This window comes from Gouania willdenowi, chromosome 8, assembly GCF_900634775.1.
Source record: "Gouania willdenowi chromosome 8, fGouWil2.1, whole genome shotgun sequence".
NCBI lineage: Eukaryota > Metazoa > Chordata > Actinopteri > Blenniiformes > Gobiesocidae > Gouania > Gouania willdenowi.
The window spans coordinates 2142649-2168648 of record NC_041051.1 but is presented as its reverse complement, the minus strand read 5'-3'; the positions used below and the strand labels follow the sequence as shown (position 1 = coordinate 2168648).

The following is a 26000-nucleotide window of genomic DNA, read 5'->3' as shown; positions in this document are numbered from 1 at the left end:
ACATTTGTTTTATTTTATAATTAGTAGTATGCAATTTTCTACTTTTACTCAAATAAGGGAGCAAATTCAATACTTTTATTTTCATCAGAGTCATTTTTTGTGTCTAATAAATACTTTTACTTGAGTACTAAAGACTAGAACTTTTGCCACCTCTGATTACACACTGCTGTTTTTTTACCGTCACCTTAATAACACGTTGTAATTTTTTCGTTTTCTAGATGTAGGTTAGGAATCTTAACCTCGTAAACTGTTATAGATTTTTTGTAATGTTTCAACAACTGTAACAAAAATATCAACCGCTTAGTTCACGTGTCAAACTCAAGGCCAGGGGTCAATTCGGCCCACAGGGAAAAGTAAAAATGCCAGAGAAAATGTAAATCATTGCATAAATGACCAAATATTTAAATTATAGCTATCTTTGTCCCTCCAAATACACAAATGTAATGTTTGCAGTATCACAAAATAACTCTGGAAATAACTAAAAGTTTCTGAATTCCAACATTTTTCCACAAAACTCTTCTAAATGACAAAAAATTGGCCCCAAAATCAAGGATTTCTGAAGTGCTGATTTGGTATCTGTCACTTATTGCTTGAATGTTGCCAGCGCTTTTCAAACTGTATTGATCAGTTATACATGGGAGTGAAAACTTGGGAACATTAAAATGTTAAAATTAAACTTAATTTTTAACTAATCAGGGACCCACTTGAGCTCATACTGTTCTGTATTTGGTTGAAAATGATCCCATAATAAATCTTTTTAGGCCAGAATGAATACAATACGCATTTTATTATTCTAAAGTTCAAGCTATGAGTTAGGAGAACAAATGATGAACATTATGGTATTGATATGATTGATATTCATAAAACTATTGTTTTTAAAACACTACCTACAGGTACTTCGGTAAACGTACCAATAGAACCAGGGGTTGTCCGTACGGCAACGGTACGAATAGACACTTTCTATATTGTTTATGATTGATGCTAGCACACAAAATGTGTAATAACAGAGAAGAGTTTTTTTATTAAATGAAAATAATCTAAAATCTTCTGAGGCTGGTAGTAAATCTATAAAATCAACATGTCGAAGCCCACAAGGTTCTTTAAAACTATCACTTCAATTTTAGATCCAGTCCAAAAATACTTAGACAAAAGCCAAGTAGGAGCAAGCGTTCTAGAACATAAATATCTATTCTTACACTCAACTCAGCAGCATGCAACAGATATGATCAGAATAATGATAATGACCTTTTTATCTGTGCATTTCAGGTCAATATGATTTTATGATAAAAGATAGTAATTAATGGCATCCTGAGCTGAGTTTGATCTGTCCAATGTCAGCAGATTATTTCCACCTGCATCAAAAATCGTTATTGTTTGAATTTGATTTATTAAGGTCAATTTTCAGCGTCTTCTACTTTTTTTCATTTATTGATTTTATTCAACAGTAGAATATTCTTATGCATAAAATGTATATAACCCACTGGTTAATAATAAATGGGTTGGTTTTTCACTTGATCAACATTTCTCATGACAAAATAACAAGTATTGGCCAATGTGCAAGGCTGTAATATCAGTATCATGTGATCCCTAATATTAATGATCATTTTAAATGAAAACCAGGTCTGAGCTCGATTAAAACCCTAGGACAAGCAGAATCCAGTATATTATGTACACCAGTGTTTCCTAAATGGGGGTACGCAATGGCACTACAGGGGGTACTTGAGAGAGAGAGAGAGAGAGAGAGAGAGAGAGAGAGAGGAAAATTAACAAATGAAAGCATTAAAAATATGGGGTTTTATATAGTTTATTATAGTTGAAAATGATAGTCATACTAGATATTACCATAAACTCTTAAAATGACACCAAAAACACACACAATAAGAGAAAAATACTATTACCAGCAACACAAAAATTGACAACAGACACTAAATGAGAGAAAAACATTAAAGATCACTACAGAATACACAGAAATAACAGAGAAACATACAAAATGACACAAAACACACAGAGTAATTTAAATAATACCAACAACACACAAAATAAGAGAAAAATATACTGAATTAAAAAAAAAACTAACAACAAAATACACAAAATAACACTGATTATTTTTTAATAGAACATGAACTGAAAATACTGGAGATGACTGGAAATGATAAAAACTATAGAAATAAATCTATCCAGGAGCCACTAAATACTGTTTCATTCACTTCTTTATAAAATGAGATTCTTTAAAATGTGTATCATTCATTCCATCATTATGATCTACAGCTGTTGTTTTTTCACAGAATTCTGAGCAAAATGTTGTAGTTGGACATAATGGGTACATGTATTCAAAAGAAAGGGGTACAGAGGGGGATGTGACATGAGAACCACTGATGTAGACTATATCTATAACAATATATTTAGTATAATAATATGTGCTCAGGAAATGTCATTCATATTTACTCCAAACACTGCTATGTATAAATCATTTTGTTATGATTACATCATTTACAGATTGTAGCTGTGTCCTGTGCACTAGTCTGACTTAATGTTCATGTTATTTATGGAGAACTTAAACAAATAAAAAGCAGCAGTGAGGGACAAACATAATGAAACAGAAATGGCTCAAAAACAGCAGCTGTGCTTTTTTTTCTACCTCAGTTACACAAAAACACTCTTCATCCAATTACGTTTAGGTTCACTGTCATGATACTTAAGAGTTTTTAAAGATAAAATGTGGAGAAAGTGGGGGAGTGGTGACCTAGTGGTTGAGGACGCTGGCCTTGTAATCAGAGGGTTGCTGGTTCAAACCTCACCTGGGCCATCACAAGTCCCTTAACCCTGAACAGCTCCCCAGGCGCCGCAAAAAGGCTGCCGACTGCTCCCCAGGGATGGGCTAAAATACAGAGGACAAATTTCAATATATGCGTAACAACATATACATGACCAATAAACGCTTCTCGTGACCCCATGTATACTACACCATGCATGACACATGATCTAGCGGAGACTCGCACAATCCCACAAAATAGTCGCACGAGTCGAAAATCGGCTCAAAATGGGCCAAAAATGGCACAGTGTATGCCTGCCTTTACTTATGCTGTACTTACCTCTGACCCAAACAATATCAGGACATTTCCTCCAACATCATCAAGCATCTGACACTGAAAAGAAACATAAAAAGGCAACATCAATGTGTATAGATCTCAGAATGAGAACCCGACTCACATGTGATTCTGTTTTAAAGTTCCTTCTTCTGCAGCTTCCACTTCCGGCCTTTGTCCAGCGAGGCTGCCCTCACACGTCCTTGTAGCTGCCAATCAGAATTCTCCTCATGTTAGTAATGAGGTCAGCAGAGTGAAGGAGTGTATGGTTACAGAACAACAGCTCATTTATTCTTATGGATACATCTTGGAGTATTAATAGACCAAGATTTGAAAAAAAAGGAATGGCATAAAAACCATGCATGTCTACGGTTTCATACCCATCAATGGCTGCATTTACATTACATTCACCATTCAAGGTCACGAGAAGCAACGTGACTGTGCTATAATCTGATCATACCAAATTTATAGGAAAACAAGTCATATCACATTTCATCGAGCAAAGCATTTCCATATGTTAGGATGTGTAAAGAGACACCAGAGGGACACAAACACACTCTCCTCCATTGACTCACAGTGAAGGCTCCTCTGATGTGTAGAACATTAGGCAACGCCTGTAGAAAGACTCAAATTAAAAAAAACATGGCACTACATTCATCTTAAATCGTGTTTTTAGTAAAGTTTCAAAGAGGTAGAAAATTTCCATTGGAACTTAAATTTGAGAAAGTTAAGAGTATTCAAAAATATAAACTTTTCAAAGGAATTATTCAAATAACTGCATCATGTCCAAACATAAATATTAGCATCCATTATTAAAAGAATACAATTAAAATGCATAGGGTTGCAAAATTTTTGAATTTTCAAAGTTGGAAACTTTCCATGGCAATTAAAGGGAATATTTCCAAATTAAATATAGCTGGGAACGGGCTAGCATCATCTAAAATATCAGCATCATCGTAGCTCCTGCAACCTTTACTCTACAAAGAACCATTTAACCTCATCTCACCTGGATTAAAGTCCTCCTGGAGCCATAAAGACCTTCTCTATGAAGACAATACAGTGTATTACATTATATACAGTTAAAATGATATAGAATAATGTTTGATTTAATTTGATTTGATTTATATTGATCATGTAAATGGAAACTTATAAACACTTTAAAATAAAAATCAATTGACATCAAGAAATAAAACAGTATCTTGTATTTTCAAATTCTTACACATCTCAGTTTACATGAGGCCAAGTCATTGCACAACGTGATTTATTTTAGGTTAACCAATCGTTGTATCTTGATTTTATTTGTCATTAATGGTTAATAGCCTCAGTAAAAAAAAAAAAAAAAAGCTATAGGGAGCCATTGCTAAAGAGTCAAAGAACCACATTAGGCTCCAGAGCCGCAGGTTGCAGACCCCTGTCCTAGCTTAAATGTTATGTGTTTTAATCGTGTATTTTTTAGAAAGTGTCTATTTGTCCAGTTGCCGTAGGGACAACCCTCGGTGCTATTGTTACAGATACCAAAGTACACGTAGGTTTAAACTTAGTCACGTGACATAAACTGGCCAAATAGGGGCGCTGCGTACAGATAGAATGTCTGTATATTGATACGGCAACCGTACGGATAGACACTGCCTATTTCTTTTAATAGAATGTTAATATTTATGTTTGGATGCAGTTATTTAAAATCACGCCAAAATTCTGGTAAATTTCACTAAGTAATTTGCATGGAAAGCTTATATTTTGGAATAATCCCGATCTTTAGTTCCTGTACATTTATATTATAACATATATAATAATAACGTATTCTGTACCTGCATGGCCTGCACGAGCTCGCACAGAACACTTGAATTAACAGCACTAAAACTAAAAAGAAATAAAAGCCTCATTTAAATAAAAAACAAACACATTAATATTGTAAAGTAAAGGTTTTATGTTACTTTAAGGTTATTCACAGAAAATGACAGAGGTTTTATCTGGACCTGGTTGTGTGTTCATGTGTTCAGAGTATTATCAGATATTAGTTTCACCTGCTCTGTTTGGACAATAACAGAAGCTTTTCCTGCTTCACATTAAATCACAAAGAACACTGTAATGTTACTGTCCTATATGAACGTCTAAAGCAGCAAAAATAACACTTTGTTACCTGAAGTCTGTGACGGTCAGGCTGCGAGCCGCCATTTTGCAGAGGGTGTGTGTCGTCATCATTATGCGACTCTGTTTGTTTGTTTGTTTGTTTGTTTGTTTGTTTGTTTGTTTACTTTGGGGTTTGTTAATAAAAATACCAAATATTTTCATCCAGTCCATACAAAGTAATGTAGCTAATATACCAACACCCAAAATACACGACATTAGATTAGATCATGTAGATTTATTCGACAAAAAGTATGATAATCCATTTCTGAGACAATATTTAGTAAATTCCATAAACCCTTTTATTGCGAAAAGTACACTTAAACTTAAAAACTACAATAGATTTGAAATTTCAACCAACCAGTCCACTTCACAATTCTGAATGACTTTTACCCATCAATCGATTTTATTAATAAAATATTTAAACTGGATGTGGACAATTGTTATATATGCAAAACAAATTCAGAAACAATTAACAAAAAAATTATTTTATGAGTGTAAATTGTTACATCTATATATAACTCTCTATATGATTTGTTGTATTCTAATAATATAAACAATGATTTCTGGTCACTTCAAAATGTTCAAATTGGTATCTTCCTTAAAAATAAAAAAAATATATAAATTTTTGATTAATAATTTAATTATAATAACAAAATACTATATACACAAATGCAGATATGCTAAATGCCCCCCGTCATGGTCTGCTTTAAAATCGGAGATTTGATTGTTTTCAAAGATTCCTGGACAAAATTGAAAATGTTCATGCAAGAAAATAATTTTATTATGAAGTTATTTTTATTTTATTTTTAAATACTCCTTCTACAATGTTCTTATTTTATTATATTGTATATTTTCCTTTTGTGTGCTTTTTCTCATGTTGTTTTGGTTGTTGAACTGTATTTGGGGTTGTGTCATGTTTGTAAATGTTGTGCAATGATGTATAACTGAGGAAGTTGTTGCATGTTATCTTGTTTGTTCATTTAAAAAAACACACAAAAAAAAAACCTTGGGGTTTGTTTCGTTTTTAGCGCCTATTTAACTGGATAATTTCATATATATTTCACCTGTACACAATCAAACTAACTGTGTACTACAAAAAATTGGGTGGTTAATTCTCATTATCATCTATTAAACAGTGAGTCTTTCTCCCCCAGTTAGAGTTAGACATGTTTGTCCCATTTTAATATCCTTGACTTTGCAAAACTTCATTACTACATTTTAACCAACAATCAGCATCCCAGTGACCAGACAAAATACTAAACTCTTATTATTAGAAAAACAGGAAAAATCCCAGTGTCATGTTTTGTTTTGTTTTTTTTTTTTTTGGGGGGGGGGTGTTCGGTGGATGATCCGTATTCTGAGTTTTGTCTTTACATTTTTAAATAAAAGTTAAAGGCACTTTTTTTCTCTACTGCATATGATTGAGAGAGAGATTTTTGGTCATGTTGATGATGTAATGTGTTTGTTGGTGATTTTAATTGATTTTACTGATGATTTTAAATGTTCTTATTGATTTTAAACAATTGAATGTTTTATCATGTAAAGCACATTGAGTTGCCTTGTGTATGAAATGCGCGATACAAATAAATTTGCCTTGCCTTGCCATGTTAAAACAGTGTTTCTCAAATGGGGGTATGTGTACCCCTAGGGGTACGTGATGGCACTACAGCCGGTACTTGAGAGAGAGAGAAAATCAACAAATAAAATGTCAGTCATGGTCCCACCCCAGGAATGAGATCACCGAAAATGATAAAAACTATAGAAATAAATTTTTTCAGGAGGCACTAAAATCCTTTTTTTTTTTCAACCTTAGGGTCGGGACCCCACGTGGGGTCGCCTGAAATTTCTGAAAAATGTAAATAGTTTTTTCAAATGTTTCAATTATTATTTTTATTTTTTTTACAACTGTATTTCTATACTTTCACTTTGTGAAATATAAATCTAAGTCAACTAAAATGCAGTAAAAAATAAATAAAATAAATAACAACCTGAGCTCAAACATGATCAAAAACTAATTCTAAAAAAAAATGTATTTGGAGTCACCAGAAATGTTTGATATCAAAATAAGGTCACGATCCAAGAAAGGTTGAGAACCACTGCACTGTTTATTTCTTAAAGACTGCATGTAGACCTATGAGTAAATGATTGGGAGTCATGATTTGGCATTACAGTAATATTGCTGACATCCACAACACACATCAAATAGGAATGTTCTTCAACACCAGCTTTCTGCTGCAAAACATTTTCTATCCTTAGCCAAATAAAGAACTCTGGGCTAAACGTGTATGGTAAATCATCATCATTCATGTACACTATCTATCACTAAGTATATTTGTGCAGAACAAAGATAAGCATTGTTTCTATTATATTTTACTCCACATTATATATTTTTCCTTAGTTTTAGAACATTATTTATAGTGCAGACTTGTGGAGGTCTTAATAAATACATTAGAAATGACTAAACTACATTAGTGTGTCCAATCTATGAAATTATGACTATTATAATGTTTCATGCAATAAAAATGAACAGGATTCAAACAAACTTAAGTTTAATGATCAACTTGTGAAGTTATATTTGTTGTATAAGTTTTTGTTTTAATTCATTCAAATATTTTATGTAATATGTGTACATTATTGCTTTTTACACTCTTTGATTTGAAATTGTTTGTGTTCCATTCACAGTAAAATTCAGAATAGAATAGAATAGAATTGCACTGAAAACAATACAATGAATCTTGTTGGCAGAAGTCAATCATCATACAGCAGAAATAGTAAAATACTCTAAAATAAGACAATGTTAAAAGTAGCGGCTAAAAAGTGATTTTAATTGATTGCAGCTGCAATGCAAATTATATTATAAATGCGATATTTTTATTTTTATTTTTTATTTTTTTTTAATGATTTATACATATTTCGAATGCAGATAGAAAAACTTCATATCCCACAAGCCCCTGGTGAAACGTCGCTGTTAAAGCCCAATCACGTGCTGGTCCTCCCCCAGCTCAGCCAATAGAAACTCTGTTGCTATCACTGTGCTTGTATTTTTAGTAAACGTTTCCACTGGTCAACTGTAAATATCCCTCCGCTGTGTAAAATAGAGCCAATTGGCCACTCTTTTAAATTTATACAGCGGTAGACAATCACGTCTTATACTTTTGGTTCAACTTTTTGCCATAAAAGAACATTATTATTGCTATTGAAAAAATAAAAAAATAAAAAAAATATTTTTTGTTTTATTTTACTCGTGTTTAATGACAATACGTCCTTTATTTCACTAAAGCAAAAGTCATTTTTTAAGATGTATTTGAATATGGTGACATGCGTTGGTCGTATTGTGATACAGAGAAAGTAGTCCCTTACGTCACGGAGGTGTGGGCGAGTCGCCTCGTATAAATACGCTGGGACGTCAAACAGTAAAGTTTCTCTGGACGCTCAGTGCAAAGTGTCAGTGAAAAGACGTCAAAGTGTGTCGCAGTGGAGGAAATAAAGCATTTATCAGAGGGAGAAAAGGTGGCGGTGAAATATCTGTGGCTGTAAAAAAAAAAAAAAAAAAGGACGTTCAGAGGAAAAACCCAGAGAAATACTGGAGTGAAAAACAGGCGGATGATTGTTTAACCATTGGTGAGTAATTAAGTGACCGTCCGTGCATGGCGTGTGTTTATATGTATGAATTTAACTTTACAATGGAGTCAACACACGCCGCATGCTGCGTGTGTGACTGAATGAATGACTGTGAAGCTTTGTTGTTGTTGCTGCTATTCTACATCATCATTCTCAGTTTAACATAAAGGCTCTAAATCACTGCTTAGGTTCACCTTCCTGTTGTCATCAAGAACATGTTTCATGTGCTTTCCTCGTGCAATTAAAGCCTTTTTAAATTTCGTAAATGTATGCAGTAAAAGGACGTTTCCCAACCACTCCTCTAAATACCCGTCCTGTCCTTCTGCACACTACAGTTGGATGGTGTTCTGTGTGAAAACGTACTGTAACCAGTCTTTTCTTAGTGTATCTCTGCTGCAAACAGTAAAAGCTGACTGGTGTAGGGTGCTGAGCTGCACACTGTCCTCCTAATGAGTCCATGTAAACAAAAATAGCTCCAAGATGGAGTATCTGCAGCCAACGCTTACACAGAAAACCACAAATACTTATCCATATGTCAGAAACAGTGTGTGATGATGTATCTAATGCTAGGAAGCCACTGATCCACACACATGACCTCAGCCCTTCCTCTAATGTCATTGGATGACATTGGATCTTGTGCATCTTGCTGCTTCGTTTTTTATTCTAAAGGGAATGAATAGCAGCAGCTGGGACTCAATGTGCTCAGTGCTTTTCAGTAGTGATGGCTGATGCAGGTGATGGACAGGCAAGGGAACCCTTGCTTTTCTCCTGAGCAATGCAAAAAAACCCCATGTTTATAGTCTGAATCTAAGCAGCTGCACAATCCCTTCAGTCAGGAAATGTAAACGTCATCCTTAGCTGTTAGTCCTGCTGCTCCCACAGCTTTATCTGTAACAACATTAGAATTGTCTTTAATCTGAGGCGTCTTTCTAATCTTAGCTGCTGAATCCCCATCGTGTGTGTGTGACGCTGCACGCTGGGAAACTGTCTTCTGTACATGCCAAGTGTCCTGCCATTTTCCTCCTTTTTGTACCCAGAGAGGAGTCAAACTGTATGTTTAGTTTAGATTATATAAACCAAATGTAGCCATTAATAACCTCAAACAGCTCATTTAGCACCAAAGTCTTTCAACAGATTATTTTCAGTGATTTCCAAATTTCTCCGATTCTTAGAAATGTCTCTGCAGATGTTGGATTTGCACTTCCATGACTAAGGAAATCTTATTCAAATGTCCAACCATCCATTTCATGTATCCACCAAAGGCTGCATCTCTCTAAATAGTTGGTATTCATCTAATCCAGAGGTGGGCAACGTCTATCACAGCGGAGACCACAAAAATGTGTTTGTTTGATTGAAGGGCCACAGTATCAACATTCATGGGTGTTGTCTTCTTGTTATGATTGTATTTTGCACATTTCTGTTGCCTTTACTGTATTTTTCCTGTAAAATGTATTTTTATTTATATTTTTTAGTCATATTGTTATTTCTGTTGTCGTCTTGCTTGTTTGTTAGTAATAAAAATAATAATAATGCGTTGGATTTTATATAACGCGTTATCATAAACACTCAAAGCACTTTACAAAATTAAGGGATTATTCTTTCACTCCACACTTAGTGGTGGTAAGCTACTATTGTAGCCACAGCTGCCCTGGGGCAGACTGACAGAAGTGAGGCTGCCATAGTGCGCCATCGACCCCTCCCACCACCACCAACACTCACTTACACACTACATTCATACTAGGCAATGTGGGTGAAGTGCCTTGCCCAAGGGCACAATGACAGATACCACTGCACTGGAGTCATTTTTTGGGTTCTTCTTGTCTTTTAGCGTACTTTTGTTGTCATTTTCTGTAGTATATTTTTGGAGTCATTTTGTGTGTTTTTGTTGTCGTTCTGTGTGTTACTGTTGTCAGTTTGTTCATTTTTGTACTAGTTTTGGGTATTTTTGGATTATGTTGTGTTTTTCTTGTCTTTCACTGTATTTTTTTGCAATGTTGTAATTCTTTGCATTTTTTAATGTATTGTTGCTTTTGTTTTATATGTTTTTCTGTCATTTTGTATGTTTACTTTGCAGGCCGCATAAAATTAGATCGAGTGCCGCCAGTTGCCCATGTCTGATCTAATCTATTAGAGTTATACTGTATATCTATTACTGTATAGGGTTAAAAATGCTCCTGTTACTTAATGCTTTTAAGCTCATTCCTTCCTTTTCTTAGGGCCTCCCATTTTCAATTTAAATATTCCCTAATTCCGTTTTAGGTTATACCATTTCTGCGTCACGTTACACTTTTACGTTTTGTTTCTGTTTCATCATCTTTTACTGGCTATGAACCTTCCCTAAATCATACCAAACACGCTGAATAAGGTAGATGTAGTCAACTGCTGTAATTCATTTTCACTTTATGTGCTTCAAAGACTTTATGAAAACGTAGTTTTACTCTGAAATCACGCGAGGCTGCATACATGGCAAGGGCCACGTTAGCCAAACTGCTAGACCCTCAGCCACCAATTTAACAGGAGATTCATAGCAATGCATGATATTGTCCTACAACATGGTTTATGAAACCGTTAACCGCCGAATCACCCTCACGATTTGCACGAAAGCCCACGCAGCCGTGTGATTGGTGGTGTAATGTTTCTACTGTGACGTAAACTTAAAACCAGTTTAGCTAATACAGTACACCAACTGCTAAATCTGTCTCTGTACCAATGCCTTTTAGAGCTGAATACAGCCATGTTGTAGATGTTCATCACAAAGCAATAAAACCACACTTCAGTTGAAGCTCTGCATTCATTTTCAATCACAGGATAATATGATTACTCATCGAATCTTAACACGTAGCAGAACATATTAGTCCATTTTTTTTAATCATTTCTAGACATTTAATCCCTGGTTTTTTGGTGAATAATTGGTGTCTTGTTGGAGCACAAACTTAAATAGAGAGAAAGGAAAAATCAGAGGCCATATTTTAGCTGATGCTGCAGTTTGAGCTTTTACTGATTGTTCTAAAGTCATTTACAGTCAGATTAATACAGTGCTGTGTTGGGTATTAGTGATGCCATTTAAAAATGACAGTAGTAGAAATTAGGGCTGCACAATTAATCAAATTTTAATCGTGATCAGGATTTTGGTTACCACGATTAAATTAACCTGATCATCGGCAATATTTACATTTAAAATGTGGGCTCTGCTGCGTATCAAATCAGGCACTTTCTTACCCATTAGTCAGCACAACGTTGAGTCATTTGGTGGATTGATGAGAGCTATGGGTTGTAACTGTTTCCAGGTTATATTTATCTTTTTGTAGAGTATACTTCTGTTCTTTACTTAAACTGTCTTGTGTTGTTTCTAATATATTTTTTTTTTTTATCTGACTTTGGGACATGCACAAGAATTCCATTGTACCTGTTTTTTTTTTTTTACGCATACATATGGCAATAAACCCTATTCATTCATTGACTTGCATTTTGTGAAAGCACTCTAATAGTGTATTTATTCAGTTAATCCTCAGTAACTTCTAGGATTAATTTCTTTTTTATTTTGGTCTATTTTTTATTTAAAGCTTCATTTTGCATTGCATATTGTCATGTATATATTTTTGAATTAGTGCAAAAGAAATAGATTTTTCTTTAACATGACAATAATTGTTTATAATCGTGATTACAAAATATTGATCAAAATAATCGTGCAGCTCTAGTAGAAATCAGTGTTGTTGCACAAGCATTTTGATGTGTGCTGCTCATGCTGAGATTTAGCTGCTGAACATGTGGAGAAGTCTGTAAATTAACATTTATGTTGTTGCCAAATACTTAAACCTTCACTTTTTTTGTGTATTTTGATGATCTGTTATCTTTTGATTAAAAATGTATTTTCTCTGTCTTCACAGAAAACTTGATTTAGAAACAGCCACTCATCTGCCACCTCTGCCTTCAAGGTGCCTTTTCCATGGTGACGTGGGAAGTAATGTGCACTTAATAATTAACTGGAGACAAAAAGTAAAACTGCTACATTGCCTCGTTTTTCGTGTCTTTGCCTCACAAACGGTGCTGGCCGGCTGCAGCCATGCATCTGGAAGTGAAGGTGGCCCTCAACTTCATCGTGTCCTACCTTTACAACAAGCTGCCTCGTCGTCGAGCCGACCTGTTCGGTGAAGAGCTGGAGAGGATACTGGTGTCACGGTTTGAGGGCCACTGGTATCCTGAATCTCCGCTCAGGGGTTCTGCTTTTCGCTGCCTCCACCTGGGAGCGCAGAGGGACCCTGTGGTGGAGCTGGCTGCCAAGAGAAGTGGCCTGGACACAGAGGAAGTGCACGCAAACGTCCCTGCGGAGCTGAGTGTGTGGATTGACCCTTATGAGGTGTCCTACCAGATTGGAGAAAAGGGTGCTGTGAAGGTGCTGTACCTGGAGGACCCCCCGGGCCTCGGCTGTGACGCAGACACGACTGAGGGAGAGAGGATCAGAGAGAGTAAAGGAGAAGTGGAGAACGAGGAGGCCAAGCCGGGCCTGGGCTTTAACCCAGACGCTCAGGTGTTCGTACCCATTGGAAGCCAGGCGTCCCCTGCCCTCATTCCCTCCCTCTCCTGCTCTCCCACTCCCATGTCTGCCCAGTCCTGCCCCGGGCTCTTCAGCTACCCCAGCCCCAGCACACCCCCTGACCCCTCTGTCCACTCCTCCAACACCTCCACTCCTTCTCCTCCCAGCACTGTGCTGTCCTACATCTCCAACCAACAGCCATCTTCCACTTTACCCGCCGTGCGCCCCCAGCCCATCACCTTCACCACTGCCAGCTTTGCTGCCACCAAATTCGGCTCCACCAAAATGAAGAAGTGCAGCAGTGCTGGTTCTGCAGCTGGCTCAGGTGTCATAGTCCTCCCCCCCCAAAGGATGCTATCCCACTCTCCCATTACCATCTCTGCTCCAGAGCTTCTGAAGCACAAGCCCCTGTCCCTCTCCCTGCACTCTCTTGGGGGTCCCATTCCCAGCCAGCTCTCACCCAACGCCAAAGAGTTTGTCTACCCAGGATCCCCTGGTGCTCTTTACTTTGATGCTGAAACCCAGCCCATCCAGCCTCACGCTAGCCCCTTCCAGCCCGTCGGCCAACAGCCCAACTTTGACCCGTTTTCCAGCCCTCCCCCACAGAGTGTGGGCCTCGTTGGCACTAACGCAGGGATCCCTTTCATGGAGAAGCCGTCGTTCGAGGGTTTGGGAAGCTACAACCTGCAATACCCAAACCAATCCTTCCAACCAGTTGTTTTGGCCAATTAAGCATCAGTGGGAGAAATGTTTGATGTTGGACTGATACTAATGTGTAAGATATAGGGATGCTACAAAGATGAAACACTCACTGAATATTTTATGTGACTGGTTTTGCATCTCTAAACTCCCCTAACCCCACCTTGTCCAGTGTGTGTGTGCGTGCGCGTGTGGCCAATCCCTTCACTTTGTTTTCATTGAATGTCAATTTAAAAAACCATCATGTTGGCCTGGGCTTTGGTGTAGCTCCATATTGCACTGCGCTAACACTCTGTGAGAAAGAACTTTGCCAAGTTCTGCAGGGAATGATGGCTGTGGGAAACTCAGCACTTTGCTCTGCAATCTGCTCTGCCCTACTTGCCTCAAATACAGAGAGGTGGGGGGGGCTGTTTCTGTTTTTTTTGTCTTTAGGCATCCTTGTGTTTGCCTGGCATGTCGAAGGGGACTTATTTGTCTTGGGGGGTGGGGGGGTGGGGGGGACTTATTTGTCACCTTTAATGCATGTTCTTTTAAAGGCATACAATTTGCCTTTCAGAGCGAGTGTGTATCAAAGAGCTCTGGAATGAGCACAGGCACAGAATTTAAAATAAGTGGGAGCGGTGGAGGAAGCACTGGGGTGTAAAAGAAGTGATGTAGGAGAATGTATTAAACCTGTCAAGGTCGGTGTAAGGGAGTGAATACGATGGTGAATGTGAAAAAACAGTGAGTGTTTGTGTTTTGAGCCAGAAATCATTATCTGATCTATCTACACAGGGATGGAAGTGATAGATTTTTTAATCAGGACAAACCAGCTTTGTCCTGTTAATAAATGCACATGCATTCCAGTCAGCAGTGTGTGTTGAAGGTGAACAGGCAGAGGAGGAGGTAAAGGGGGGAGGGGCTGGGGGAGGATGCAGCAGCCAAGAAGGAGCTATTGTGATTAATGGCTTTGCATGACTTTGACGATGAAGGAGAGGTTTTCCTCTGCGTGCAGGGAAGACCGAAGCAGAACAAGAGCTCGCACAGCAGCAGGGAAGGTTTGTTTTCCTCCGAGGTATTCATGGCGTTCGGCTTAGAAACTGTCTCTTTAAACCCTCTTCACGTTCGTGCTGAGCTTAAATGGTGTTGAAGTCTGAGGCTCACGTTATTTTCTCCCTTCTCTGAAAATTCTCTGGCAAATCATCCAGTTTGGATTCAATGGTATTGTTGAGCTGTAAACTAACACACAAAGAAAACCCGTGCTGGTCATTTTATCTGATGTCTGTGTGGGAATATTTAAATCACTGCAGTGAACGTATCTTAATGTCCAACATTTTCTAGCTGTTCATGACTCCCTCTGTTGGTCTGAATGTGTCTCATACTGGTTTCCATTAACCATTGGCTCAAGGACCTCTGACTTGTGCGCATGCTGGTTCTCGCAGTGACAGGTCTTCATATGCACGCAGGTGTTGGGTCCCTTGTTTTGGTTTTCCCACAGGTTGCTTTGGGAGGTTTGCATTTGTGCAAAAGATACACAAATGCATGATATGTAATTTATTTTGATATTTTTCTTTTTGCTAATCCTCACATTTGTACGAGTAAATGAAAAGTCCAAGAATACGTGTATAGATGTATAAATATATATATATAAGATTTTTATGTTTGGATTTTGTTGGTTTAGTTTCTTACATGCTGAAGTTATTTTTCCAGAAAACATGAATATATGCAAATGAGATGAAATAAAGATGTACAGAAAAGAAGTATTGAATGTCTATTCTACCTTGTATAACAGTTGTCTCATGAGACATAAATGTATACATTTTCCACATTTGGATTTTGGAGTTAAAGAAGTGAATGTTTACAGAGTTTGTGTAGGAAAAGATGGTTGAAAACACTTTGGTTCTCCACCCATTATGACTATTTATTTTAACCTAAAACCAACACCATCAATAACTAAATGCAACATTTTTCAAATTGAAAGCATTAAATTTGACTGACTCACTACTTTTTTTATGATTTAATCAACTATATCTATTAATTGTCCCTCAAAAATGTACATTATGTACTTTCATTCCAGCCACTTTACCCTGTTTGTACTGGTACTATAGCCATAACCCAGACTGTCTTTACTTACACAGAAGCTCATGCTTCTCAGTGCAATGTAATTAATGCCATGAAATATAAAAACCCTTAAGAATCCAAGGGGTTTCTACCTCTCAGCGCCCAAGGAAAAAGAATTTCAGTGTGACGCATGGTGTAAAGGATGTACAGAGGTGGAAAAGGAAGAAATGTGCCGTGGATGTTGTCCACCATTGTTTAGATCAACCTGTGAGACTGTGTGAGGGGATATCATAGCCACGTGCACGTTTAAATGACTTCTAGTCATGAAGGGCAAAATCTGAGCATGTGAATCGCTCTCAGATCTGATGAACTGTTTTCATGTTCTCCTGAATAGATGCTACACATGCAGGCGTCTCCAGCCAGGGTTGAGCATTCATCAAGACTAAAGGGTTTTGTAATCTGATGTCCTTTTGCTTAAATCTGCATTTCATTTTGCACTTTGGAATATTTCATTGTCATAACAAAAGTTTATTTTCTATGTAAACAAGATATTATAGCCTAAATAGATATAAGAGTTCAGATGAGTTATAAATAGTGTTTTCTTTCTTGCCTGTATTTGATTATTTTTCAGATTTTTGTACCTGGTCCCTCCACCCTGTACATGTACAATGACCTTTTCACTACTGAAATGCAATGACCTGTTTTCTGTGCTGCCCCTTGGGGACCGGACAGTTACTATTGCAGTTTATTGTATCAGATTCCTTTTTTTAAGTTTGTAATAAAAAACAGATCAGCAAACAAGAGGCATGGGAATGAAGTTCATTGTGTGGTTTCCTGTGTGTGTTCGACTATAAAACATCACGTGATGTGAATCCTCCTCAGTTCTGGCAGAATTTTAAAGCTGATTTAAAAAATAAAATACAATTATTAATGTGGGGAAACTCTTCTGCTTTAAAGCAGCAGGGTTACATGCCTTCTGACTGCACTAAATAAATGGAAGTGATGTTTGATCAGTGTTTCAAAATAAAGATGGGAATGCAGCCAGATGCCCCCCACCCCTCACATCTGGAATGCTCTCAGCAGTGGTTACAATACATTTCATCAGGCAGCGCTCTCCAGCAGTCGGTCCTATAAGATGGAATTAGTGGTTAGCAGCAAACATCAAAGCTGTTCCATGTCCACCAATATGCGGTGGTTTAGCATTAACATGCATTGCCAATCCCCCCCCTCACCCCACCCCACCCTCGCTCATATCTAACTGCATTCCCTACTCCATATCCTTCCATTTTGCATCCTTTCATCTCCTTTCACTCCCCTTCATCCTTACAACTGCCTGACTCCTCCCCCCCACCCCCCCTTCAATTCCCACAGCCCATCAACTGCTTCCCTTTCTGTATCTCTCTCTCTCTCACACACACACACACACACACACACACACACACACACACACACACCCACACACACACACACACAACACACACACACACACACACACACACACACACACACACACACACACACACACACACAACACACACACACACACACACACACACACACACACGTCTTTCTCGCTGCTGCTACTGTTACGCAATGCATCTCTTCTGTGTGTCTATGTGAACATTATGCAACATCTTCTGCTCCTCTGGAATACTAATGAGCATCAGGACAGACACAACAAAGGAACACTTTCAGATGAAAGGCATCGAGAAAATCCTGATCCGTGTCTGCACATGTGCTGCCATAAAGTGGGTGTGATGTTTGTTTACGGAACACTTTCTTCTTCTTCTTTCAATCCTATGTTTCATCTTGTAGCTTCCAGTCTGACAAGGTCAACTCAAGAGCCTCACGCGTCATTAAACTCCAATTTATTTCATATGCATAATACAACCATTAGACATACTGCAGTAGCATGTATTTGATACATGGTTAGGACAATACAAAAACACCAAAAACCTATATTTATATAAAAAAGATAACACCAACAAATCCCCAAAAAAAATTAAAAAGTTGAGATATTTATTTTTTCCCCATTGACACCATGTTGAATATTAAATGACATATCGTCATTGACGCGAAGCACCTCAAACAGCACAAGACTGTGTGAACGTGGCCGTTTCCAGGTTTAAAAGTCATTGTGCAAAGAGGCACAATCTACGTATTTCATCTGTTGGTAATGTGGTTTCCACAATCTGTTAAAAGACAAGCAGGCTGGTTAAAAATACAAGTAGCATTTACAGGGTGCTTCGTATCGGAGAAACTGCTACATAATGTATGTGCAACAAGAAATAAAATATTTAGATTTTGTCTTTTTAAAGACTCTCCGCGAAAGCCTTCATTCTCCCTTACGCAGAAGAGTTGAGTAAAAAAGAAATCTACAAGTTTGTTTTCATTGATAGTTAAACAGCATGGTCAACATCAGGTGTGATTTTAAATGCAAAAATCAGCACTGAAATCTGTTACATTTCACCATGAGGAAACATATTACTGTGAAAAAAGACAAAAGCACCAACTGATTCAGTGTATCTGTCAATTGATCAATCTTTTGCAAAAAAAAAAACAAAAAAAAAAAACGATCCACCCAGTGATCGTTCCTAAATCAGGTGTTTCCATTCTTATAGTGATGTTCCACAGACATAAGTACACTTGGTGTCCAATTACTAGAAAGAAAAGACGAATTGACTGGGTTTCATGCATTAAGATCCCAGACGACAGGGGATCAGAACTGGAAGCACAACAGACTTTGGGACATTTCTATATAGTACATCATAGCAATTTACATACAACATTGTTACAGAATTTAAACAAGCATTACATAGAGTATTATTGCCACATGTATTTTCTTCCCAGGATCACGATAGTTATGAGCATAAGCCGGTCGATCACCACATCTGCACCAGCCAAAGACACGGAGTCCCTTAACAGTCGATGTTGCGTTTATTAATTCAGATACAGATTCGGCCACTTGGCAAAAACAGTAGATTCTGATCCAAATAAGTTGCTTCATTTGTGCTCTTTGCTTTACCCGACGCCGCTCTGTCGCCCTGCTAATCATCAAACCAATCAACATAGGAAGTATTGAAGAAGGTAAATAAGTGTGTCCCCTGTTCTTCATGTGTACAAACACATTTATTCATATAGTGGAAAAAAACAAACATCTAGTGATATATAAATCTGTTTCAAAAACAAACATCTGAAAGCACAGTTTACCCTTGAAAGTCCCTGCTTAGTCATTGGTTTAATTACATATGTAATGCAATAGAAATATCCGACATATTGCTGTACATCACAATCAGCAGATGCATTATTACCATCAGAATAAATACAGCACTCGTCGACTATTTGGCAAATAGAGGGAATAGAGTTGGGTTAATAAAGAGAGTCAGCCTCTGCCTTTAAAGTGAAGACAGTCAATAATGTACATGTTTCAGAGGCCTTTAGCTCAGAGCCTAGCTAATTATCCTATTTAAAAAATATCAAACCCTGCCGTAGCTGCACCCTTCAGCAGGGGGCAGAAACTCTAGCGCCCTCTACCTACAGTGTGCAGTAAAATAAACCGCCCTACATACAAACACAAACCCTGCACCTCCGAAGGGGGGGAGGGGCCTGCAGATCCTCTACCTACCAAAGAACGTCATCTCCTCATAGAATTATCACCTTTAAGGTATCTGAACAAATCAAAAAGAGAGAACCTTAAGATTACCGTAGTTTAAGGGGAACATATTGAGTCCATGCTTGTTTGTCCCCAGCTACCATGCCTACACCTGTGGGAGTGGTACGTTAGGTAGACGACTGCCAACAAAATCATCTTTACACCCCGTGTGGGTTTTTAGGACAAAAGTGTAAAACTGATTACAGACTGGAAAACGCACAACTCAACGGTACACGGCGAGGACTTTATATACACAAACATTGGTTTCAAACTGAGATTTGTTTGCGCAGAAGCGTGCACGTGGGGATAATGGAGGAAGAACTGTGACTGCACCGAACCCGGAACTTTCCCTCCAGACCAAAAGAACCTCCACTGACCGGCCCTCTGCTCCTCCTCCTCAGCAGGAGTGCACCACTCTAACTAAACTCCTCCCCCTGCCTAATGCTATTCGTGCTTTGGCCCACTAAGGGCTGTTAAGTGAGTTCAACTGATCTTTATGTAGTTTCTAAAAGCATGTACGACTATTTTCGTACCAGCTGGCAACATTTTTCCAGGCTTTCATGAACCATAATATTTTTTCTCTGTCCGTCTTTGACAATGGGAGGGTCTACAACAGTTCTCTTCTTCTCTGATTGTAGGAGCCAGGCGCTCAACACAGACCATCCTGTGACCACAGCTCCCATCATGCCTCACTGCCTGCCAGCGAACACCCAGACCTCCAGCATCGCATAAAGAGACGAGGAGTGAGCTGGACACAGCAAATTCAGATTGCCTTGGTGTTTATGTCTGTGTGGATTTCTGCAGGGAGGGGAGGTCTGCTTATGTCTCATTGATACTTCATGGGGTTTTTATTCTAGGATTATCAATCAACTCCTCCTTACAGGGTGGCCGTACTTGGCCTCATATCGTGCCAGAATGGTTCTTACTGCGACCGCAGTCCTTCCGTAGCTCAGCACCTGCTGCCTCAGGGCAGCGTTCTCTCTCTCCAGGAAGGAGGCGCGAACAGTGATCTGGTTTTCCTTTAGTCGCCGCGCATCACGGGACCGCTTTGCCGCAAGGTTGTTCTTCTTCCTCCGGGACCAGTACTTCTCATCCTGGTGTAAAAAAGGGTGAAAATGAGAGAGGGAGAAATTCACAATTCAGAATAGAAACAAGTAAAATAGATGTGGTTGTGAAAAACATCTCTGATCTCTAATCTATGAGCCACTGCTTCATTTGCAAATGCTTTAATCTCTGCAGGACAACCCAGACAGAAAAGCCTCTACTCATAACCCAGATGTCATCTCTTCACACTATCTTTACCTCTGCAGGACTCATTGTGCTCCATGGATCTAAAGCTACCACACATTTTAAGATGGAGTCAGGAAATGATCAGAACAATTGTTTGCAAGGCCTTGTGGGCTTTCATCAGTGGTGTCTACAACCTTATTCTCATCAGGTACAAATACTTCTTGGCCTTCTTGATCATCGCTGGGGCTTCAGCTCCTCATCAGAGAACTTGTGCTTGCGAGGGTTGAACAGTTCTCCCCCGGGCACGCTGGACAGGACCAGGTCTGTCGGGTCTGGCTGGAAATGAATGTCCACCTCAATGGCATCCGGATCGATGGGTGAGGGTGTGTTACGCTCACCTGCGTTACAATCTGGAGATTTGATGGGTAGAGACAACACATGATGAAACTGAGCATTAAGTGATCACACATAAAATATTAACTGTTTTTCCGTCACATGGGACGAAATCCAATCAGAACTCCTGTGATCTTACACATTGATCACAATAAATTTGTCTGTGTATTTATAAATATTAATACTGTCCCATATCAGGTTGATGAATTGTAATTAAATCTTTAAAAAAAATGCATAAACTCTAATGTTTTATATTTTAGTTAGTTCATGTCTAAACTATCTAACTGGGATTAGCTGGTGAACTATGAAGAAGCTCACATGCTGCCTGTGTGTCAAAGTTTAAATGTGTTCATCTATAAAGACACCGGGTCTCTGGTGGCGAGGAGAAGAATGCGGCGGTGGCGGCTGCTCCTCCAGCCCATAGACTGTAGCTGCGGCGCGAGCCCAGCCCTGCTTCCCACCCAAGCCCTGAGAGCCCGTCCTTATCCCGAAGTTACGGATCTGACTTACCGACTTCTGTTACTAAAGAATCCACGTTTAACTGAACTATCGCGGTGATTAGTGCGTCATTAACCCAACACAAAACTACCATATTGTGCTCTTTAGGCTGTGAACAGACGCTAACTCGTTTCTGCTACCCATAGTAATGGCGCCGGGTCAAATGCCCGTATGTTGTGACGTCACGTGGGAATCATGTATATCTGAGCCTGTGGTCATGTGACTGCCGTAAAGTGAAACGTTCTCCAGGTCACATGACCTGGCCAAAGAAGGAAGCCCCGCTCGGATCATTGATACTGTCAAGTGCTGTATATTAGTCTGAGGAATTATTTAAAATAACTCATATGGGTCAACTCTTTAGGTCACAAAGTCCACAGTGTGCCTTTAAGTACAAATAAATAAAACAATAATTATAATAATTTATTAACTTCTTATTAAGTAGACTACTACATTAGAAACATCTCTTATTTATTTGCACTATTGGAGCTCTTCATGAAAATCCATTAAAGACAACTCACCTTTTTTCTCTTCCACTTTTATAGCTGCTGGTTCTGCCAACGCATCTTCATCCTGTTCTTCCTCGTCCTCCTCTTCTATCTTGGCAGGTTGTAAGGTAGTAACGGTCACAGGTTCTTCTGGATCTGGGGAATCGGGGAGTGACTCCTGCGTGGATTCAGAGACTGCAGCCACAGGAGCATCAGGAGTCAGAGCAGCAGAGTTGGTGGTAGTTGCAGGAGCAGGAACAACCTTGGCCAGTGGTTTAGTTTTGCCCTCCACTGAGGACAGAGTCCGCTGTAGTTCCTCTTCCTCCAGGCTAACCGGGATCCCGTTCTCCAAGAGGAACTCATCCAGGTCCATGTACTCCAGGTGGAAGGTCTCGCCATCATAGGGAATGGTCTTTTCCCAGATTGCTGGGGTTAGGGACGCTGAAACGCTGCCACTGCTGGCGCCGCCTCCTCCTCCTCTTGAACCTCCACCAGCACTGGCTGCCACTCCCCCACCTTCTTCCACATCTTCAGAGGAACACAGCTTCTCCTTCTCTATTTCTGCACAAAACACCAGGTAACAGAAATTACATAAAAAACAATAGTGGGGAAAAGAGGCAGCTGCTCTGAAAGAATGTGATGACAAAGAAACATCCCAAAAAAACAAAAGGCTGTGTAGAGCGAGGTGAAAGGTGGACTTCTTCATTTCTTTTTTTGCAGAAGTCAATAGAACAAGCACTGCTTATTCCACATGTGTAACACAAACACAATCACTGCATATAACGGAAGTGCATGTGAACAAAAACAAGGTGTCTCTGCAGCATGGGTTGCCTGAGTGCAGGGCTGCAGAGAAGAGCTGGAACTTTTTGTTCTTTCTTCAGGTCTCATGCAGCATTGGATGCAACATAAGGGATGAGTCACCCATCCCCCTAAACACGTACCATACACATTTGATCCCAAACCTTGTCAACACATAAAACATCTTTTAGATGATATTATAAAGCAGGAATGTTGACATGTTTCCCAGTGTAAACAAACGCATGCTGCTGTTTCAGTGCCACACCTCCTTCGATGTGTAATCCTTACCGTCGTCTCCTTCCTCCAGGATGTTAGGAGGGGGGATGTCCATGATTTTCTTCAAAACAAACGGAAAGGACTTTTGTGGAGCCGCCGTCGCAACGTCATCTTTGGCTTGAAGCGCCACGACCACCGCGGCTTTTCCAGGCATTGTCCCGTTGAGCTCCGACAAATGTACCGAGACCGTCCTCCAAAACACCGATAATAACCGTAATAACCGTATCTGCTGTTGCACTTCTATTCTCGTTAGTGAATACTACCGCTTTGGGGGGCAAACAGCACTACTCAAACCCCTTGTTCTCCCACAGCCCACCGAGCATTCTCATTGGATATTAATTAGCATCGAACCCGCCCATTCAGGGAACATTGGGATCTGATTGGCTCTCAGCGCTGTAGCATAAATATACATACAACACTGGTTGTTCTGACGGAGCGCTGATTGGCTGTTAAAACGTCATTACGTTCAGTAAAAAAGGTGTTAATGAGAGGCAAATGCCTCGTGCGGGCTTTATTACCGTCTCTGTCGGGGCTCGTGATGCAGACGACATTACCGCGTTCATTAAACCTCAACTTAAAATGGTTTCAATCCCTCACAACGATCACGCGCTGACACACCCACCCACCCAAAGAGGCACGCGGCGTGTTTGTTCTCCACGGCAGCGCTGAGCTCATGGACGTGCACGTGCCGCCTGTACTCACGCGAAGAGACGGTCTGCGGGAGGGGGCGTGTCTTTGCACGTGCAGGCACGCGCACATTTTAGGAATAGGAACAGCTGGCACGAGGCGCAGCGATAAACCCATATATTTAAACTAGACTACAAAATAAAAGCCTCGGAACGCACGATAACAATTATGTTAATAAATCATTGCACATGAAAAAATTGTCTCGATATCGTGTTCAAAGATAAATTTTTAAATTTTTCTCTCACTACCTCCAACTGGAGGATTATTGATCGCCCGTGAGTAATTTGTATTTTTACGACTTAATTTATTTACGCACAAAAAGCTGCTCTACATCGAAGATCTTAAGTATTCACCCAAAAAACAAGCTTTGGAGTGAACAATAAGATCAACACAGTGCAATCACTAATCTAATTTCCAGACATAAAAATCCCAGTAACATTTGCACTGTTAATCTTGTTTTCTTGTCTTAATCTCTATATTTGTTTGCACCAACCCACCAAAGCAAATCCCTCAGTTATTTCCTTAAATTTGTAATGATAAACACAATGTTTACTTTGCTCATCCCATTGAAGCAAACTATACATGTTTATATATAATTCATATACTTAAAATTGTATTTACACATTTTTAAAAGGGCTTACCGGCGACTCAGGTACATGTTCACATGAGCACGAATGACAATTAAATATCCTTGAAATGCTTACAAAAGTGCCACAATGCCATTTCATATTGAAAACGACACATTTATTTACGAGCAGCTTAACATCTAAACATATAAAACCAGATTTTTGTCATGTCATTTCACAGACCACCAATGATGTTAAGACTTTAAGAACTTCTATTTCAATAATCTTGTACCACCAGGATGGAAGAAATATGCTTTGAGATCTTTAGATTCAGCAAAAAAAAGATGCTGACATTAAAACAGTTGCTTAAGTTCCAAGTCTCCTGGTTTAAAAGAACAAAACCACTCATGTAAACAAATAAACTGACATTTCCCTAAAACATTTGAAATCAAAGGGTGCAGTCTCTCAGATTCATGTAGGAGGATATATTTAATAAACAGCTCATTGAAAGGTTTGTTTTCCTTTATGTATACATGTGAATTTAATGAGAGCCTCCATTGTTTAGCTTCATATTCAGAATTATTCAGATACTGATGAAGCTTCACCACCTAAAAAGGTAGATGTCACGTTTCCACCCATGCACAGCTTCTCTCTCTCTCTCTGCTGCCCGTGCTCTCCATCAGCAGGATGTTTGGGTTAAGGAACATGATGTTCATCACCCCACCTTCACCACGCACTGACTGCAGTGTTTTCAGCAGCGGCTCAAACAAAGAGCAGGGTGCTGCCGTCAATGCTAATTCAAGTTCTGCTCCTGCAACCTGATGTCAGACTGGATAGTAGAAGACAATTTAGATTAATATTGTTATTGTTGAAGGAACCAAAAAGCCCTTTGTTTGTCTTCACAGCCTCAGCACAGAGCAATATCACATAAACAGGCGGGATGTTCTCTACACTTAATACAGAATAAAGAACCCCTTTAATGAAAGAACTTGCCAGAACAGTCGCAAGTAAACAAACCAAAGACATGTTCTGTTTCACACAAAGGGAAAAAACACCACTCAGCGCCCCCTACTGTCTACTCACCCTAAATACAGTAACGTATGTAAGGCAGAGCCACAGGATCTGTTTCATTTCTGAAAAATGTAAAGATGAAAATAAAAAATGTCTCTGAACAATTGACTCCACTCTCTTTCTCTCAGTGGTTCTCAAACTGGGGGGTGGTCATGCCCCTCTGGCAGCAGGCTTTACTTTAGGTAAACAAAACTAATCAATTTGCATGTATGGATGTTGTATTTTAATGTTTTA

The 26000-nt window shown here is 39.0% G+C and overlaps 2 protein-coding genes and 1 long non-coding RNA gene across 4 annotated transcripts; 1 reads left to right on the top strand and 2 right to left on the bottom strand.

The window, feature by feature from the left end:
• Positions 1-2189: 2189 nt before the first annotated feature.
• LOC114468557 (uncharacterized) lies at positions 2190-5290 on the bottom strand. Of its 2 annotated transcripts, XR_003674648.1 has the most exons (6): positions 5227-5290; positions 4093-4129; positions 3662-3700; positions 3211-3295; positions 3093-3146; positions 2190-2878 (listed from the first exon to the last, which is right to left on the bottom strand). It is a non-coding gene; the product is annotated as an uncharacterized LOC114468557 (long non-coding RNA). The 2 variants fall into 2 exon arrangements; XR_003674647.1 differs by lacking the exon at positions 4093-4129 and having other exon boundaries at positions 5227-5289.
• A 3303-nt stretch (positions 5291-8593) lies between these two features.
• Positions 8594-16283, top strand: tob2 (transducer of ERBB2, 2). The gene is made up of 2 exons (XM_028456015.1): positions 8594-8837; positions 12725-16283. The coding sequence occupies exon 2, from the start codon at positions 12901-12903 to the stop codon at positions 14101-14103; it is 1203 nt and encodes a 400-aa protein (XP_028311816.1). The 5' UTR covers positions 8594-8837; positions 12725-12900; the 3' UTR covers positions 14104-16283.
• A 1678-nt stretch (positions 16284-17961) lies between these two features.
• LOC114468423 (thyrotroph embryonic factor) lies at positions 17962-24726 on the bottom strand. Its single transcript, XM_074783816.1, is given in 7 exon segments — positions 17962-20679; positions 20681-20718; positions 20721-20856; positions 21187-21229; positions 21231-21402; positions 22402-22929; positions 23455-24726. Coding segments are annotated over 7 exon segments (1110 nt in total). The 5' UTR covers positions 23597-24726; the 3' UTR covers positions 17962-20628.
• Positions 24727-26000: the final 1274 nt, after the last annotated feature.